The 20848-nt window shown below is 43.2% G+C and overlaps 2 protein-coding genes across 2 annotated transcripts; one reads left to right on the forward strand and one right to left on the reverse strand.

Annotated features, from left to right (window-relative positions):
- The first annotated feature begins 247 nt into the window (after positions 1–247).
- On the forward strand, positions 248–693 carry LOC134215142 (H/ACA ribonucleoprotein complex subunit 3-like). The gene is made up of 2 exons (XM_062694393.1): positions 248–439; positions 496–693. The coding sequence occupies exons 1-2, from the start codon at positions 386–388 to the stop codon at positions 634–636; spliced, it is 195 nt and encodes a 64-aa protein (XP_062550377.1). The 5' UTR covers positions 248–385; the 3' UTR covers positions 637–693.
- A 293-nt stretch (positions 694–986) lies between these two features.
- LOC134215141 (transmembrane protein 223-like) lies at positions 987–2134 on the reverse strand. The gene is made up of 2 exons (XM_062694392.1): positions 1590–2134; positions 987–1375 (listed from the first exon to the last, which is right to left on the reverse strand). The coding sequence occupies exons 1-2, from the start codon at positions 2002–2004 to the stop codon at positions 1080–1082; spliced, it is 711 nt and encodes a 236-aa protein (XP_062550376.1). The 5' UTR covers positions 2005–2134; the 3' UTR covers positions 987–1079.
- Between the last annotated feature and the right edge of the window lie 18714 nt (positions 2135–20848).

Here is a 20848-nt window from a genome sequence, read left to right on the forward strand (position 1 = left end):
AGTGCCACTACCCATTTTAATGAGTAGTGGCGCTTTTTGAAGAAAATGGGTGAATTTATCACGGTGGGAATAATATCAACAATAACACAGTACCCATTAATGGGTAAAGTCATCTAACCGTGTAATGAAATTTAAAATTGTGTGTGCGAGATTGACGTCACCAATCAACTGATCAGAAATGTTTACACTTTTCAATTTACTAATACGGACAAAAGGCACGGTCAACTGGACCTGTGTAAATAAAAGGCATTGTCTGCCGATCACTGTCAAACAATAAAACAAAAACACGTGCGTGCATCAAGATTGAACATCAGAATATTTAACTGCAAGCGATCAAAGAAGTTAATAATATTTTGTTGACTTGAAGCCATCAAATATCCGTAAAATGTATTTAATGTACACCTTGAATGAAAATGGGGAACGAGTCTACACCTTAAAGGTAAGGAACCAATCAGCTTCAATATTTTGTTGCTTTTTAACAAACTTATGTTACAGAAAAATGATGCCGATGGTAATCCCACCCAATCCGCGCATCCTGCGCGTTTCTCACCGGAAGATAAATACTCTCGCCATCGTATAATCATCAAGAAACGATTTGGTTTGCTACTAACTCAACGACCCGAACCAGTTTATTAGATAAAATGTAAATTAGATTTGAATAAAAAAGATGATCAAAATATATTATTTCCTGTATAGGTTTTTAAATGTGTTTTACCACAAACCCCCCTTCCAACTTTAACTTCTCATCATTACGAATTATTTTTGTAATTAAATTGACTTATGCCAATATAGCTTGGTTTACAACAAAATTTTAATGAATGCCATCACTTCTGTTTAAGGTATTCTAATGAAAATCTAGAAGTTGATATGCATTGCTCGTTTACCCATGTAAAACGAGTCGGATTCGCTCGAAAATATCGGTCGTGTGTAAGCAAGAATCATAATTACCTAAAAAAAAGAACTCAGTTCAATAAAGCACTCGGGAATTGGGTTTTACATTAGTTTATCCGATTTTCTTTCCTATATAAACCAGCTAACATTATTCCATGATGATGAATCTATATTGGACTCATCAAATGCTACTTCAAGTTTCGTCTCATTCCAACAGTATAGTCATACAATCGCCCATTTTTAAATTCTCCTTTTTTGTCCACAACGAAGAAAAAGGACCGGTTCTTAATTTTCAAAGGTATTGTTACTCGGGCAGCCTCTCTGGATTCTTGAGCCGAAATGCATTTCAAGGGAACTTCCATTATTCGATTCTTACCGAACGGAGTGTATGTGACCACACTGACGAGATCTCCACCCTTTCGGAGGATTAAGAACCTTACGGATCGTAATGTAAACATCCACGAAGTGAACAGAATTCCGTATCCTGAAACATTAAAAAATATAATGTAATGTTGTTAGATCTAGAAATAATAACGTGACGAATTAGCTAAAAGTTTAAGCTAGTATTTATAAGGCGACAAGAATATTATAATAATATTAACTCTTCCTTTAGACAATAGTTTATAATATGGAATACGGGTGGCGCAAACCCATTGATCTTGTCATTTTATTCATTCTAGAAAATGATTTGAACTTACCAATAAAAAACGACAGAATTGTTATCCCATTCCGGTATTTATTTTCTCCTAAATTGATGCGTTTGTACCAAGGAAGTTCGTCCCTATTATCCTCCGGAACTGGTGCATCTCGCAGGGTAGTGTAGGAGAAGTGGGACACATATACCCAAAAAAAGAACTGACTTATGGCAAATACGTTCAAAACTCGGTAGAAGCGTGGATTTTCATACTTGAATAGTATCACATCTTTGACCACTTTCGTGTTGATGTCGTAGATGCGTGTTGTCTCAGAATTGGCTGTCTTGAGCCGGCCAAATGTGTTCAGATTGGCCTTGAGTTGAACTTTTGAAAACTGTGATTGAATACGCGTAAGTACGTTTCCTGGGGATGAGCTGGCGCGCTGCTGGAAGGTACTGCTCAACAACCGTAATATCATAATAACGAAAAAATATATGCTTTGTAATATTAAAATTGTTGCTGCAATATTATATTATTTATTATTATTATCTAACGTACTCTAATCAATCTCGATGTATACAAGACTAATGCAAAATTAACTTATTCGTGAATTTTGACGTTTCAGAGCATTATATTTGAATCAAAATATACTTTCTACGCTGACATACCCCGCTTCAAAGTCATAATCCTCTGAGTGAGTGAATGTTCGGTTATCTACTGCCCTGACGAATACAACATTATGGTCCAATGCACCGAGTTCATCATTGACGTTTGAGACGGGCGCTGTTTACTTAGAATGAATACTTTTTCATTCATCGAGTTCATGCAAGTGTTCATTTTTAATAAACAGCGCCCGTCTCAAACGTCATTGTGTTCATTCGGTGCATTGGACCATTGGCGATTTGATGTAGCATGAAGAAAAAACAAAAAAAAAATACGAAAAAAATAATGCACCAGGCTGCATTATTCGAAAAAATGTTTAAAATCCTTCTGTAAAACTATGAAAGAAATTTTATTAAAAATGTTGTTAAGCTGGTTAAACCAAAAACTATAGTTAGCAGAGGTTAGCAGTTTGGGGTTACACTTGCATTTCCGTTTCTTTTTCTTCATGCAACATCAAAGCGCCAATCGATGTGTATCGACAAAGCTTTTGAAGCTTTGAGTTCAGAAGCTTTGAAACGAACCTTTCAAACAGATGTTTTTGTTTTGTAGCACATACCATGTTGCATGGGATGTTAGACTGGTCCACAAATCAAAAGGTTGATGCTGGGTGGTGCGGATAGAATCGATTTGGTTGTCAAACTGAAGCCAAAATTTTCTATTGTGCCGGAGCCAAACATTGAAGATTGTGGTTATGTTCGTTTCTGATTTAATATTGAGAAGTATTGTTATTATTTGGGGAAAAAAATAAAAATAAACTTTGTTTGAGTTATGTATTCTTTGTAACTAATATTCTCACATTATATTTCGGGTGGAAAATTGTTGGAATATCAGGTAGTGTGCGACGCTTCGCTGTAGATCGAAGATGGATAAGAAGCGGGCGCTGGTTAGTTGTAGTTGCTCTTTGGGTATAGATTAAGGAAGTTTGTTATGGATTATTGTATATACCTATTGTTGAATAAAGAGAACTGCAGCTGCTGGCAGAATTATCAGTCAGTAGCCTGCCGTGGTGTAGAGAGGGAATTCTAGTTGTTATTCTTTGTGAGGGGGTTCCCTTGTCTTCGGCCAACAGGTTATGGGCCCAGGAACGATTCCCGTTCTCCATCTTAGTGGGATGTTATGGCCGTCGACGTTATCGCAGTGGGATCATGGATCGGCCGCATAAGTCGCGTGGCGCAGTGGGATCATGGATCAGCCACGTAAGTCTTGGGTAGCGCCGAACGGAATTCATCAGGAGGTTGGAACGTTCGGTAGGATGCTGGCTGGTCGGCGTCCAGGAGGAGCGTCGGAACATTCAGGAGCTGGTCAACAGAGGGTGCTGTGCAAACGTCGGATAGAGGCCATTTGTACGGGCAACGGATTGGGCCAGGAGGAATTGTTCAGCGAGAAGAAGCTCTGGACGGGAGGCTCGGTGTTAGAAGGAGCCAGGAGAGTGGCGAGGCGTGCACACTAAGGAGGAGTGTTGGAATATCAGGTAGTGTGCGACGCTTCGCTGTAGATCGAAGATGGATAAGAAGCGGGCGCTGGTTAGTTGTAGTTGCTCTTTGGGTATAGATTAAGGAAGTTTGTTATGGATTATTGTATATACCTATTGTTGAATAAAGAGAACTGCAGCTGCTGGCAGAATTATCAGTCAGTAGCCTGCCGTGGTGTAGAGAAGGAACTCTAGTATTTTTTGTTCTTTGTGAGGGGGTTCCCTTCCTATAGCCAACAAAAATTAGTAGGAATGCAACTAAAAAGCACTCGTTACGAAATTTCACGAGATTCAGCAACCGATTGGAGCATGAATGTATGTAAACAATCATAAAGTCATGTAGAGTCTAGCGCATTTGTGCGCCCTCCTGCAGCGTGGAAAGAGAAATTCGAAGAGCGGGAAATGTTTGACAGCCAAGTAACTGCAAAATAATTTTGTTTATGGGAGTAATTTCAAAATATCCCTCTACTCGCTTGAGCGCAGAAAAGCGGCTCTATCCGCAGCACCCAGGGTTGATGGCCCGTTTACATATTAGCTATATAGCGGGTGCGGGTGCGGGCATTAGCGTGACCAATTCCAAACAATTATTTGAACAGCATGGATTAAAAATATTACCATCGACGATTCGAATTTGTACAGCAGACAAAACCAAATATTCATGTGTTGGTTATACCAATTTGCCAATAACTTTCAGAGGCATTACTAGGATATTTGCAGTAGTAATTGTCCCGGAAACATCCAGAAGGTTGATATTGGGAATAAATTTCTGGAAGGCCTTTGAAATCAAACCCATGATGCAAGGAACCAGTCTGAAAGAGATTTCAGAAATAGGTAATATTGAAGAGACCGAATTACAGTGATCGTTCGCTAATTGGGCCACGACCTCACCCCAACTAGCGAATGTCGTTCGCTAATTGTGGCGTTTTGACAAGCGTCAATGTTGTTTACTTTTTGCATTGAACAAAAGAAAACTTTACGCGCCAAAAAATATCGATCCCGCCAAACACGGAAACAAAACGTCAACGCGTTTTTGACATCACATTCTGACGTTTAGCTGCTTTTTAATTGGGTTTCGCCCAATTAGCGAACCCCCAACCAAAAAGCGCCCCAACTAGAAAAAAAAAACAATCAGCGAACGTTCACTGTAATGCACACTTAATTTTTTTCGCCGAGGCCGGCGAAATAAATTGCCGAGAATCCAACAGCTGATATCTCGGTAAAAATCTCGGAGAAAGTTCAAATTACCGATTGGTCGTAAAATGTTCGACACCACCCAGCTGTCAAACTTTACCGGCCGCTCGGTAGTACGTTTTGCCGATCAATTCGGTAAAGCGGTTTGCCTAAATTCAGTGAATTATTTTTATTTATTTTCAGATGAATCAAAACAAAAAAGAAAACCGTTATAAGTGTGAAAAGAGATTATATTCAAAAAGTTTTTTTTTTGCGAAAAACAATATGAACATGTTAAATAAAACGTTAATTATACGGATTATTTCTATTCGCTATGGCAGTCATCTAATTATATTATCCCACTATTCCGTATAGAGAACAGGAACAATTGGGTAGCAAGATCTGTCCCAGTTTTCAACGTTGGTTACGTTTTCAATGTTTGTTATATTAAAACTAGATAATTAAACTTTTTATGCATGATTAGAAACTTAAAGAAGCTGATCGTGTACTATAAAGAACAATTTCTGTTGTTGCTTGAGAACGAGAACATGGGGTGCTGCCCAAATCATCCCTGTCCCTAGATCGGTTCCTGATTCCAACGACGTTTAGCGTGTTTATTCCGGCTTCTTCGTGGGGGGTGAGAGATTTCCATTCATCTTATTTGGTATTTTTTCCTGAAATACAGCTGGATCTGAAATTAATCCGGACATTATTTGTGCGAATTTCGAACAGATTATACCAAGATGAATACACAGCTAGGTGTTTCAACCTGCCCAGTTTATGGAAGAGAAGAAGGCGGGGGTGAAAAATTCATTTTCGGTGCAAAACATAAACAAACCGGCTGGCTCTCCCATACTAAAATCCAAGATGGCTAAATCGTGAATTTGGCAGATTGGAACACCTAGTGGTGTATTCATCTTGGATTATACTGTCCTGCTAGTAGTGGGAATTGAATTCAGATTGTATACTTACAAAAAAAAAATTGGAGATGTAATTTTTATTTTTCCACTGCTTTTGTTCCTTCACGTGGTTTTAACAGAGTACGCTAGAAGTTATACCAACAGTTATACGTTTGACAGTTGGGTTTACCGAAACTCAGTCAAACTTCGAATTACCGATTACTATGGCAAACTATACTGCCGAGTTTCAGTAACTTATGTAAGCGTCATATTAATTAACGAGATATCAGTTAAAATAAGCTTTTACGATCATGTTCGTCCGAGATAAAATTTTCTTTTAAGTGTGTGCATTTTTTTGCATTCATCCAATTGAAACACTTCCAATTGTGGGGAATTCAACTCCAGATGCAAGAACTAGATTTGCCCAAAGCCTCAACGACCACACCCGAAACGGAGGAAATTGAGCGCAATTTTAATGCACAAGAGCAAGATCTTCTTGAAGGAATTATCCGACATTTTCCATGCACTACTGAGAATGTTTTGGGGCGAACAACCTTATTGCAACATGAGAATGTTCTAAGGGAAGATGCAAAATCAAGGTGAAAACCGATTTATAAATGTTAACCAACCATCCAAGCTGAAATGGACCGCGAGATTGAGCGCTATAGAAGACTTGACGCGATTGAAGAATGTTCAAGTGAGTGGGCAACCCTCTAGTCCCTGTTCGAAAATCGAATGGCAAACTAAGAGTATGTTTAGACTCACGCAGAATTAATGGTTTAACAAAAAACCTGGATTAATCCAACTAGCGGTGATGGTGCCTTTCTCGTGCGAGTAAAAATAAATTTTGGTCATAACTCCGAATCCCAATGCAACTTGTTGCGAGCAAATCGGTTGAGGATAAGTGCCCGAAAAATGAGTGACACTTAGGCTACATTTTGGTACGTGGATGCACACATACACACACACGGGCTGCGAAATGGTGAGTTGACATTTGGGAAGGAGCGACCTACACAACTCTGGTCCTAAAAAGTTCCAATCTCACGCTTCCATGGGTCTTTCGATGACATTCGGCCGCCATCTAACCGCCATCTAAAGTCGAGTCAAGTACGAGACACTGAAGACGGCCTAACCTTTGAGGTCGAAATACGTATCTGTCAAGATACAATTAAGTGGTGGAATTCAATGGGATTGTATAAACTCGTCTTATGACAGGCGCCATCTAACGGTTTTGTACTTAGCTGGTAGTGCAGCCTGGGCACTGTTGTCCTTCTGACATCAGCTAGAGTCAGGGGGGACCAAGGGGACTATCGTCCCTAACCCCTAATCCCAAGGCGTTAAGCGACCCGTGCCGAGGGGATGCATGGCCAGGGGGGTGAAATATCGAGCTAGGCCTTTAACGGAGCCTGTGGGGTACCTGGGCACCCTCCACAGTAATTGTCCCTTACCGCGTCATGCTAGGCTCTGGCGTGGTGGACCTCTTTTCCCGAGCAACTCATGGGATCAAAATGGAAAACCAAGTCAATTCTTCTTCAATTAGTGGTAGTAGTGTAGGCGACAACCCAACAAACAACGACAAGCTACAAATAAGCATCTAGGTTGAATTATTGTTTATTTGTGATCTTCGTAGCTGAATAAAATGGATGCTGAATAATTCGCTAGACAGATTTCATTTCAGCATTTAATCTAACTAATATTTGATATGGTCTATTTATTTATTTACTACCTTTATTTGAAGTTGAACTAACGTTTTCGTTTTATCACATTTCAGCACATTGGGGAAGTTTAACAATGTGCTGAACTAATGATTTTTTAGGTTCCCTGTTCGACTGTGATGTGATGCTCTGAAAGGGTGGTCGAATTGAGTTTGAATAGTAAGTTAATAAGCAAGCATTAGCCATCCTTCTTAACCTTTGTTCTTCTTAACCATTGGATTTCACATTTATCTGATCTACCGCACAGTGGAAAAAAACATTAGAGTAGAGTGGGGCAAGAGTGCGCGTGGGGTAAGAGTACGTTTTCGATTTTTTGAAGTAATAAAAAAAGATAAACTAGCAGCACTGCATCAGTTTGACAGGTATTCTGGCCAACTATTATCATGTGTAATTGTAAACGATTTGAATAAACAACAAGGGAGATATGGAGTTAGATAACTTTTTGGTCATTTTGCTAAAAATAATTGGATTTCCGCAACTAGTATTTCATTACCATATATACGTTCAATCAGGTGAACATTATACCATTTCGATAACCTATTGTATAAAGTACTTTATGGTACAGAACACCAATCCGGTTGGTTTTCCAAGAAGTCAAAACCATTACTTGCATAATTTTTTGGGACTGTGGGGTAAAAGTACGCAGGAACCGGTGGGGCAAGAGTACGCATATGAATCTTCAAGTTATGATGTCAAACCCGTATCACCGGCCGAAATAAGACTTCTTCCAAAGCGTAAAGATCCACAACTAAGAAAAAAGGGACAGAGTTTGAAATCATCACAAGTTTTAGGATAAGTTGAAGTAATTCGGTTGTTAGAAAGGACTTGTGAACAAAGCACTGAAGCGAAATAATGAAATTGTATTAGGACTTGTTGTACACCTAAACATAGTACGAAAACACAATTTCATCTTGATGATAATTTCATTTAATCAAAAGAAACATTCATAAATTACGCAACGTTTAGTTGGGAGGGGTTGTGAGATCTGTGACGATCCATATAATTTTTAGAGGATTCATACAAATAGTGTAAGATAGGGGGGGAGGGGTGATGAAATAGCCAAATTTTACGTTACGTGATTGGTGGACTTTCTTTAAGGAAAATGACTTTGTATACGCCACGCGAAACCTGATATATATTTTTACCTCTGTAGTATATATAAAAAACAATGGTTTTTCGTATGAAAGTGCACATTTTTAGGACCCCCTCCCCCTTTAAAAGTTGCGAAATCTTTGAACATTCCCTAATATATGCTCATTAAACATCAATTAAATGTTATTAACTCTTATTTGTGTTAATATATACTTAAAGCACATGATTGGATAAATGCGTACTCTTACCCCACCCGATGCGCACTTTTACCCCACCGGTGGGGTAAGAGTGCGTTTTTCACTTGTCTTGCAATAATGGTTCTACTAAAACGAATCTCAATAATTTCAATATTTTTTCCACTGGGTAACATAAAGGAAGAGTATATAAATCTTCGACACTGATTTGATATGCAGAAGCTTGCTTCATAAGGGCCACATGATCGATTGAAAACTAAGTGCGTACTCTTGCCCCATTCTACTCTATGCTTTTTCAGTTTGAGAAAAAAAATCTGGATTCTAGATCTGGAAAATTTGATTTATAGGAAAATAAAGATTTATTTTCAAGCCAAGCTTTTTATATTCGTGATTTATTAAGCTGTCGGAGATTAAAACCAATAATACAGCTGGAGCAATGAAAAAAATCATGCATTCATGCGGAACTAAATTTACCTAAAGCCGGGCATAACGCCGTTGAATAACGTTGAAAATTATTGAATCTTTGAGTGTGGAATCCCAATATTATCGCATGGATGTTGATCTTTATTGCGGCGAAATTGGAATAATCTTACCATTTGATAATCATATCGCAACCGTTTATCAAGAGATTCTGAGGAAGGTCGAATATACATTGATATTATTGTAGTGGATAAGATTGGAATGAGGAGTTATTGCAATCTTATCCACTACAATTATTTTCATAAATTCATAAATAGTATTTTCCTAGTGTGCGATGGTTATGACTGCCTGAACAATGGTTGAAATAAAAATCTTGTACAGTTATTAACAAACTGTAGTTTGACAGATTGACTAATTGAATAAGAGTCCAATTATGATTCATATTCAGCAATAAGATTATTTATGTTATGCATTGAGGGAGCCATATCTAACAAATCAAGGATGGCGCGGATGGCAACGTTACCGGCGGATGATCAAATGTCAGCAGTTCGAGACCCGATATAGGAAAATTTTAAAATGATTATATGAAAATAGCAATTGCTTCAAAATACGTTCATTTGGAGATCTTGGTGATGTTACCTTCTATGCGTTATTATTTTCGAAGAATTCACATGTAGCTGAATTGAGGCTTAGTAAAATGCTTATTAAAGGTTTAACGAATCAGTTAATAAAGTTGTTTTTCAAAATGAGATGTTGTAGTTGTATAACTTCGCCAAAATTGTGTGAACAAAGCTTGAACAGAAGTTGTGATAAGAAATAGTACAGACATAATTCAACACATCGCTGAATTAAATCATCACACTGATGTTAGTTCAATTAGGGAATGTTTGTTGGGAACCCCTTCGCAAGAGGTGGGTTGTTCAGGTCTCCGCCTAGGAGGCCAGAGGCAATAGTCGGCAGCTCGGTGCGCAGCGCCAGCGTGGGTCACGTAACCTTCTCCCCGGCTACGCCGGTAGAGGTTATGGACGGCCCATGGCTTGTGAGGGCGATAAACTGCAAACGCGAAAGCTTTCGGCCTTCGAGGTGGCGACGGAACAGCTGGACGCCACCATCGACTTTGCGTCATCGAAGCATAATATCAGCAAGGACCTCAAGGGGGGCTTGCTGAAACTTCGAAAGTCGATGTCGGACGCCAAGCTGGAGAAGGCGGCCGGGACGGCCAAGTCCAAACCCGTGAAATCCGTGGAGTCGAGGTCTACCCAGACTGATGCCCAAGAATTCGCGGACTCGGGCAAGGTCGAATCAACCGAGGGCGTGCCAGCGAAGACGGTGGTGCCAAAGTCTACCCAGACTGAGGCTCAAGTATTCGCGGCCACGTCGGGGTGAACTGCTCCAATGGGGCAGTCACAAAAACGGGGGAGACAGTCTCCAGGGGATGAGCTCCCTGGGGGCCGCTCCAAAGCGCGGAGGGTTACTACTCTGAACAAGGGTGGTGGGGCTGGGAAGCCGAACTCCGGCCAGATACCGGGGGAGGAAGGACAAGGAAAGGTCCGTCCACCCAGGATAGACGGTGGTAAGGGGTTACGGCAGGCTGAGAGCTCTCAGCTTCCCCAGATCAGAGAAATATAGGGGGATGACGCCTCCTGGACCTTGGTCAAGAACAAGAGGAAACCGAAGACGTCAAGGGCCGAAAAGAAGGCCCAGGCGAATGAGGGTAGCAAGAAGTGTAGGGTAGGCGCCAATCGCTCCAGGGGCGATGCCCTAGTCATCAAGACGGACGAGGCTTAGTACTCAGACGTCTTGTAGGCGATGAGGAGTTACGTCAACCTCGGTGAACTCGGCGCCGACGTACGTCGAATAAGACGTACCCGGACGGGCGAGATGATCCTCGAGCTGAAGTGGGGCATCTTGCAAAAGGGCGCCGCCTACATGAAGTTGGCGGAGGAAGTCCTAGGCGAGACGGTCAAGGGGAGGACACTCACGACGGAGGTGAATCTAAGGGTTAAAGACCTGGACGAGATCACCGAAGTCGAAGAGCTCGTCCCGGCCGTTTGGCTACGGAAAGGTCCGACAGGGACGCAGGTAGCACTGGTTCAGCTATCTGCAGTGGACGCCTCCAAGGTAGTCAAGTTAGGGAGCGTCAAGGTGGGATGGTCGGTGTGCTCTGTGGGCATATACGAGCAACCCGAAGTTTGCTTCAAGTGTCTGGAACCGGGGCACAAGCAATGGGACTGCGAAGGCCCTGACAGAAGCAAGCTCTACCGACGCTGCGGATTGCAGGGACATAAGGCACAATGCTGCACGAACCCTCCCGATTGTTTGATTTGTTCCAGCAAAGCTGCGAACAGCAAGCACCCCATGGGGGGTTCGAAGAGCCCGACGTTTAAGCGTGCTGTAAAATCACAGAGCAGGTAACGCAGCTAAATCTGAACCGCTGTGATGCAGCCCAGCAGCTGCTGTGTCAGACAGTTGCTGAATAGGGGACGGATATCGCCATCATAGCGAATCCTTACCGGGTACCCGCCAGGAACGGTAATTGGGTCACCGATGGGTCTAACATGGCGGCGATATGAAGACACATGAGGGCTTCGTCATTGCCAAAGTCAACGGGGTCTTCTTCTGTAGCTGCTATTCGCCTCCTCGATGGTCGGTCGAGCAGTTCGGTCGTATGCTGGATTGTTTAACGGCTAACTTGATTGGGCGTAGGCCGGTGGTGATAGCGGGGGACTTCAACGCTTGGGCCGTGGAATGGGGAAGACGATCGACGAATAAACGAGGCCAGATACTGATACATGGGCAGCAGGGACTATGTCCAAGGGCTTGACGATCCCTCCCCAGCCCATCTGCGAGTTGTGGGGCTTGCCTAGGATGTGGTGGGGTTTGACAGTGGGCCCTGTTAAACCTCTATAAAAAGCTGCATGTATCCGCAAGTAGGCCCCACCAAAGCGACCGTGTGCCGCTCAAAGCGCACAAGCCCAAGTCCTGGTGTTAGGTGGGACGCTAAACAGCCCTGACACGACGGCCCTCCGACGAGACAGGAGGTTTGCGCAGGCCCAATAAGCCGCCTAGAAAACCAATCATTACGAACAATATAAGAGATAATGCGACTCGATATAATCGGCAAAGACCTAGGCGACGAATACAGGATCACGATTGGAAGCTTGGAACATGGAATTGCAAGTCGCTAGGTTTCGCAGGTTGCGACAGGATGATCTACGATGAATTACATCCCCGCAACTTCGACGTCGTGGCGCTGCAGGAGATTTGCTGGACAGGACAGAAAGTGTGGAAAAGCGGGCATCGAGCGGCTATTTTCTACCAAAGCTGTGGCACCACCAACAAACCGGCTTCATAGTGCTGGGTAAGATGCGCCAACGCGTGATTGGGTGGCAGCCAATCAACGCAAGGATGAGCAAGCTGAGGATTAAAGACCGTTTCTTCAACTATAGCATCATCAAAATGCACTGCCCACACAAAGGGAGACCCGAGGACGAGAAAGAAGCGTTCTACGCACAGCTGGAGCAGACATACGATGGATGCCCACTGCGGGACGTTAAAATCGTCATCGGTGACATGAACGCTCAGGTAGGAAGGGAGGAAATGTATAGACCGGTCATCAGACCGGATAGTCTGCACACCGTATCGAATGACAACGGCCAACGATGCATAAACTTCGCAGCCTCCCGCGGAATGGTAGTCCGAAGCACCTTCTTTCCCCGCAAAAATATCCACAAGGCCACATGGAGATCACCTAACCAAGAAACGGAAAACCAAATCGACCACGTTCTATATCGACGGTAAATTCTTCTCCGACATCACGAACGTCCGCACTTACCGCAGTGCGAATATTGAATCCGACCACTACCTCGTTGCAGTATGCCTGCGCTCAAAACTCTCGACGGTGTACAACACGCGTCGAAGTCGGACGCCGCGGCTTAACATTGGGCGGCTACAAGACGGTAGACTAGCCCAAGAATACGCGCAGCAGCTGGAAGTGGCACTTCCAACGAAAGAGCAGCTAGGCGCAGCATCTCTTGAAGATGGCTGAAGAGATATTCGATCCGCCATTGGTAGCACCGCAACCGCTGCACTTGACACGGTGCCCTCGGATCAGAGAAACGACTGGTATGACGGCGAATGTGAGCAGTTAGTGGAAGAGAAGAATGCAGCATGGGCGAGATTGCTGCAACACCGCACGAGGGCGAACGATGCACGATATAAACAGGCACGGAACAGACAAAACTCGATTTTCCGGAGGAAAAAGCGCCAGCAGGAAGATCGAGACCGTGAAGAAACGGAGCAACTGTACCGCGCTAATAACACACGAAAGTTCTATGAGAAGTTGAACCGTTCACGTAAGGGCCACGTGCCACAGCCTGATATGTGTAAGGACATAAACGGGAACCTTCTTACGAACGAGCGTGAGGTGATCCAAAGGTGGCGGCAGCACTACGAAGAACACCTGAATGGCGATGTGGCAGACGAAGATGGCGGTATGGTGATGGACCTGGGAGAACGCGCGCAGGACAGAATTCTACCGGCTCCGGATCTCCAGGAAATCCAGGAGGAGATTGGCCGGCTGAAGAACAACAAAGCCCCTGGGGTTGACCAACTACCAGGAGAGCTATTTAAACACGGTGGTGAGGCACTGGCTAGAGCGCTGCACTGGGTCATTACCAAGATTTGGGAGGAGGAAGTTTTGCCGCAGGAGTGGATGGAAGGTGTCGTGTGTCCCATCTACAAAAAGGGCGATAAGCTGGATTGTAGCAACTACCGCGCAATCACATTGCTGAACGCCGCCTACAAGGTACTCTCCCCAAATTTTATGCCGTCGACTAGCACCAACTGCAAGGGAGTTCGTGGGACAGTACCAGGCGGGTTTTATAAGCGAACGCTCCACCACGGACCAGGTGTTCGCCATTCGCCAAGTACTGCAGAAATGCCGCGAATACAACGTGCCCACACATCATCTATTCATCGACTTCAAAGCCGCATATGATACAATCGATCGGGACCAGCTATGGCAGCTAATGCACGAACACGGTTTTCCGGATAAACTGACACCACAGATAAACAGACATAACACTCGTCAAATTTCCATCGTTCACTGATTTACTGGTCAATTCAAATAATCATTAGTTGGCCAATCGATCACTCGTGGCGCGCGCATCGGATTTGCTGGAGTTTGACGTTTGCTCCTGTCGCCATCTGGTTCGTGCTTTGCCCAACTAACTGAAATCAACAGATGTCGTTAGTGTTTGAACGACGATGAATTTGATAAGTAAATGTTCAATGTGTTATGTCTGTTTGTCTGTGCTGACACGGTTGATCAAAGCGACGATGGATCGGGTGATGTGCGTAGTTCGAGTTTCAGGGGCATTCTCGAGTCCCTTCGAAAACCGCAGAGGGTTACGGCAAGGTGATGGTCTCTCGTGTTTGCTATTCAACATCGCTTTGGAAGGGGTAATACGAAGAGCAGGGATTAACACGAGTGGTACAATTTTCAATAAGTCCGTCCAGCTATTTGGTTTCGCCGACGACATAGATATTATGGCACGTAACTTTGAGAAGATGGAGGAAGCCTACATCAGACTGAAGAGGGAAGCTAAGCGGATCGGACTAGTCATCAACACGTCGAAGACGAAGTACATGATAGGAAGAGGTTCAAGAGAAGACAATGTGAGCCACCTACCGCGAGTTTGCATCGGTGGTGACGAAATCGAGGTGGTAGAAGAATTTGTGTACTTGGGCTCACTGGTGACTGCCGAAAATGACACCAGCAGAGAAATTCGGAGACGCATAGTGGCTGGAAATCGTACGTACTTTGGACTCCGCAAGACGCTCCGATCGAATAGAGTTCGCCGCCGTACCAAACTGACAATCTACAAAACGCTAATTAGACCGGTAGTCCTCTACGGACACGAGACCTGGACGATGCTCGTGGAGGACCAACGCGCACTTGGAGTTTTCGAAAGGAAAGTGCTGCGTACCATCTATGGTGGGGTGCAGATGGCGGACGGTACGTGGAGGAGGCGAATGAACCACGAATTGCATCAGCTGTTGGGAGAACCATCCATCGTTCACACCGCGAAAATCGGACGACTGCGATGGGCCGGGCACGTAGCCAGAATGTCGGACAGCAACCCGGTGAAAATGGTTCTCGACAACGATCCGACGGGCACAAGAAGGCGAGGTGCGCAGCGGGCAAGGTGGATCGATCAGGTGGAAGATGACTTGCGGACCCTCCGTAGACTGCGTGGTTGGCGACGTGTAGCCAAGGACCGAGCCGAATGGAGAAGACTCTTATACACCGCACAGGCCACTTCGGCCTTAGTCTGAATAAATAAATAATAATAGATACTGCTGGAATCACTGGCCATGTTGGATGTGGATCTGGCCAATGTCGGTACCAAAATTACCTACATACAGCTGGAACGGGACCGAGTCGATTATCGACGTTACGTTCTGGAGCCCTGGCCAAACGAGTAGTTCAAAGTGGAGGGTAGATGTTGGCTACACTCACAGCGACCACCTGACGGCTCGCTACAGTATCGACTCTACGACCAGCATTCAGCGGACGGAAGAAGGGGCGAGGCCTAGCCCTCGTATGTTTAAGACATCGTACTTCGACGACGAGGTGTTTAAGGAAACGCTCCGCCGCGAGCACAATACTCTCGGAAATGACACAATTTCAAAGATGAAGGTCTTATTTATGAAATAGAAATTCGAAATGGGCTTCAGTTATTGATAAACCGGTGAAATTTGCCATTTTCTGAAATAAAAATATTCTTCGTTTTGGACAGTGCAACAAATGTACACATTTTGGACACCCCCAATTTAGTTTCTTCAAAGTCGAATTTATTATTTACCCTGGTCAATTGAGCCGAAGCAAAGTCTTATCTTCAATTGGCATGCATCAATGAGAAGATTCCTACGTTTTAAATTCACAATTTCGACAAAAACTTATTGTGTACGTTCTGAGATTTTCAGTGATGTGAATTTTTAAGCGTAACGCATTGTAACGCTCGCCTTCTTGAACAAACTAATTTCCTCGAATTTAAATACATCTAAATATCGCTATTTTTGCACGGGAAACCAGTGGAACAGATGCTGAACAATATTATTTTTCTGAAGCCAATGGGGGAATTAGCAGCGGCATTGATTTTAGTTCAGAAATCAAGAACATATCGCCAGGAGGGTCCAAAATGTGTAGGGGTCCAAATAAAGTTGGTTACCCTATACCGGTTTGGACACTCGGCCTCGCCTGAGTGTCCGGTGTGCGCAGGTTTAGAGGAAACGGCGGATCACGTGTTTTTCGTGTGCCCACGTTTTCGCACAATGCGTGACCACATGCTTGCCACATGTGGCCTGGACACTACCCCGGACAACCTAGTCTGGAGGATGTGTAAAGATGAAGTTGGCTGGAACGCCGTTTTATCATCTATCGTCCAAATCGTCTCGGAGCTACACAGAAGGTGGCGCGTGGACTCGAGGAATGGCTAGTTCAGGCGCAAATAAGAGGTGGTCCAAGGGTTCGGAGTCAGCTTCATGAGTCATACTGGTGCCCTGTGGTCGAACTCGATCCTTTTATCGAACAAGTGGCCGCGCGAAGAACAACATGGTATCGTCGCTTTCGCGGCGTCGGTCAACCGGGCGGGTTCCGAGCCCAAAGACGGAAAGGGGTCCTCGTCAAGGCTGGGGCAGGCGTAGGCACCGCGTCGGCAAGTCCCTCTGTGTGTTGGCGAATAGGCCCTACACGCAAAAAAGCGTTCCCAAATTCGTGAACCAGAAAAAATACATCGTGATTTAATTCATGGATTCGGGAACACCAGTCACTTTTTCCAGAACGTTCTAGAAAACGTGACTGTATTCCCGAATCCGTTGTCCCCGAAAAAAATTCACCGTGAACTCGTTAGTTCATGAAGGCTTTTATTGCGTGTATCGCAGATAGGTTAATTTGGGGTGCACGCGGCATCATCATTCTTGATACCAGCCGTGCAGAGGGAAGCAGGCGCGAAGTCGACCCCTCCCACCTTCCGAGGATATAGGGCGTGGTAAGGCCACCTGGAAAGCCGGCAATGCGCTGGCACAATACCATGGTGTTCTTCTAAAAAAGCGAGTCACGATGTTCGGTGCTAACCGCAGCTAACCTCGAGGGTGCGTTGTGCACTGGCCCCTTTTTGAAGATGTGTACTCCAACTCCAGATGTGTACTCCAAAAGAAAAAATGAAACTAAACATCTAATTTATGACAAAATATTCCGAAAAAAACGTATTAATTATAATACTACTTAGACTTCTGTGTGTGTATGTGTGTGTACAAACTAACCCCCACTGTCTGGCTACTTAGACTCCTCCATCAAAATTCAAATATTCTATAACTTATTCAAGCGTTCCTAGGTTCGAACTGTAGTTGGGCGCCAGATATAGCCGCACGAACAGAGCTGTTCGTGACAGGACATTAATTCCTACTGTGGTTCAGCAAAACTGTTTTTATAAAAGCAGGAAGCTTATGCGCCACCTCGTTGAAGGACCTCCCGCTAGCGTTTTATTGTTGCCCGGTCTGAGACTCGCCGAAGTAAGCCCATTGAAAAACTTTTGGAGAAAAGGTTCAAAAAACAATTCTACCGGCCCACTTTCCTAGCGTCCGACTTACCAGAATAAAGAAATCTGAGACGAACATTACTCTCTAGACCCTAACGCAACACCTTGAAGCTGAACTTTCCTATAAAAGTTTAAATTATCATCATTGGCACTCTTACACAGATGGCGACACCGGCCTGAAAGTGTGGGACTACTCATTCAATACCCAATTCATTAATCGGTTGCGTTCAGTTCAAGTAAATAGCACGACGGAAGAATCAACAGTCAGGGGGGTAGAAAAGGGGATTACATAACTTTTTTAAATTCACTCTCGACTTAACGCGGATCACGGAAAAACTCTCAAGTCGCTTCTTACTATCAGGCAAAGTGATTTCGGATGAGGCGGATTTCTTATTCGTCCTCTGGTTTTCGACTTTTCGCTCCCATCAGTATTCGCCAAGCCGGGCTTCCTTGTTCTTATCCCCTGTCCCCAAGGTTTTTCTCCGAACTTGATCTTCGGCTAATCCCCGATCGCGGGCAATCAATTAGTTCTCCCGAGAGGGTTAACGGTTAATAGTGGTTCAGGTGTCATGTAAACCGATGGCGCGTAGGCGTAGGCGCGACTCAAAATCGTGTCAAACGATGGTACATACTGGCAGTGCTGATACGGGTAAAAAATGCCTGGTAGGCAGAAACGTTGAGAGGAAGAAGTCCCCTCCAGTAGACCTTGTTGGGTAATACAAGATCAAGATGCCGACACACTAGGGGGTGGTGGACTTTCGATTTCGATGTGACCAAGAAATGCCAGTTCACATCCAAGACTGGTTAACCCGGGTCCCCGTAATGTCCAAATAGCGTTAGTATGCTTTAAGAAAACAATCAAATTTAGCAGTACTAAACTATTGCAAAATGTACCCAATTGATTGAACTGATACACGTTGGTACGTATACCATTTCAGCGCCAGTGCTTGTCAGGGCCGTTTCTCAATCACGTAAATTTTCACGTCTGCTGTTGGCACGTACGCGTTTCTCGCTCAAATTACTCAATGCTCATACATTTCACGAGATTTCATCAGTGAAATGGTATTTAATTAATACTAAAAGTATGTAATATATGATAATGTGTTATGTACTACATTATTATATAATTTGCTTTATTGTAAAACAATTTATTTAAACTCAAATAGCTACATATATAAAGTTTGTTTCATTCATAATAATTAGAACATATGAAGTGTCGTTTAACTTGTGAATAGTTGATTCTAAAATTTCAAACTACTCCACCCAACAGATTGAAGGTGTGTTAGGGCTGTCGTATACAGCCGAGTGCATCGGCCAGGGCAAACGGGTAGAGAGATATCAAGAATACCAAAAATAGCAGAATGCTGAGGCCTGTGTACCTCTGTGTATATGCCGTATATGCGGTTTGCATGCTAGTATTGGTGAAGTGGTGATTTCCGCATATTGACGAATGCGCAATGTGTGGAATTTCTCGTAGGCTGTAATTCAATGTAGACCTCGAGTAATTCAATGTTGATAACTGGTTAGATTTTTTTCTTTCATTACTCTAGCCGCCTTTCCCTATTGGAACTTTGGTTGCCTCTTGATTGCTTCTTATATATGCGACATTGTGTTTTGTATGACAAGCACAAGGACATGGCTATTCTAAGGGAGTTGAGAATCTTTCCCATCATCAAAATATCTCAGACCGGACAGAGAATAGAACACACCAACGCCAGATTGACTAAGGGTTACTGGAGATTTTCTTTCAAGCAAAGTCCACATTTCAATCTCATGATTCGAAAACATTCGCACGAACGCCTGTGGTTATCTGCTATTCCTACAGCTGCATTCTCTCTTGGGATTGGCAGCTAGTGGGTGAACTCGTAACAAGGAACGAAGGATAGTATATTCATTTGGATCTACATATTCGTTGATTCCATTGTTTACCATTGTTTATTTTTGAAGAAATGTTGTACTGTTCGTACTCTTTGATTGTGATATGTTTATGGACAGGAGAAAGCAGAGCTTATTTTTTAAAGATAATTGACCGTATAAGAATAATAATAAATAAAAAGAGAAAAAACCCGGGTTGGAAATTTAATTGCTTTTTATTGGCTTGGACAAAGTTAATGTTAGCCACTTGGATGCATGATTGAAGTTTGGTAGCTCCTCTGTAGGTTATTACCGAGGTCATACCACAATATTTCTATAAATAGACGCTGTGGTTCTGCGATACTAATTAAAAATCATAATAAAGGGAGTGCACAATTAATACTACGCTTTGAATCAGAATGGTGCCAGATTGGGGGATGTAAAGCCAGTGAAAAGAGAACTTCCATTGACTTATTTGGCACCTCTTTCGCTTAGAAGCATGTCGTAATTTATTGAGTTATACGGAAGTTAACGACTGTTCACAAACTACGTAACGCTATGCAGAGTAGGGGGGGGGGTCAGTTCATCCATTATGGTCCGCACAAATAAATTGAAATAACACAAAAAGCGTTACAAGGAAGGGGTCAATTTGCCCAATTTCACGTTACGTAATTTGTAAACTGCCTCAAAGTTACAATACTAAACATTTATTCACATTTGTTTTTAATACTAGTTATATAATTTACAAAAAACCTTTATTGAAATATTCACAAAAATGACTGTCGACACAAATTATAAGGAAGCCAAACCGTACAAGCGGACCTAATAAATTAATCCCGTGTTCGTACACCTATATGTACGTTTTATTTTCATTTACACTGCTTTTCGCTGTGCTGTATTTGATTGTTGACGAGGTTACTAAATTCTCGCGGAATGAATACAGGCAATTTGATTATGCTATGGAAGCGTGAGTACGTAATTTCGTAGTAATGACATTTTCAAATTATTAGATACTTTTAACGAAATGAGGAGTTATATTCCTACAACCTAATTTTCGTAGCAAAAACTTGTTTTACTCTTTCATACTTTCATTTAAAGAAATACTATTAAAATTGATATATACATTAGGCTATATGAAGCATCTATCTATCAACACTAAGTTCAAAATCTTCCAAGTAGTTAAGTTGGATACAAGTTTTAACTACTTTTTTCACAGTAATGAACTTTCGGGCTGACTTCGG

The sequence above is a fragment of the Armigeres subalbatus genome, chromosome 2 (genome assembly GCF_024139115.2).
Source record: "Armigeres subalbatus isolate Guangzhou_Male chromosome 2, GZ_Asu_2, whole genome shotgun sequence".
NCBI classification, from domain to species: Eukaryota; Metazoa; Arthropoda; class Insecta; order Diptera; family Culicidae; genus Armigeres; species Armigeres subalbatus.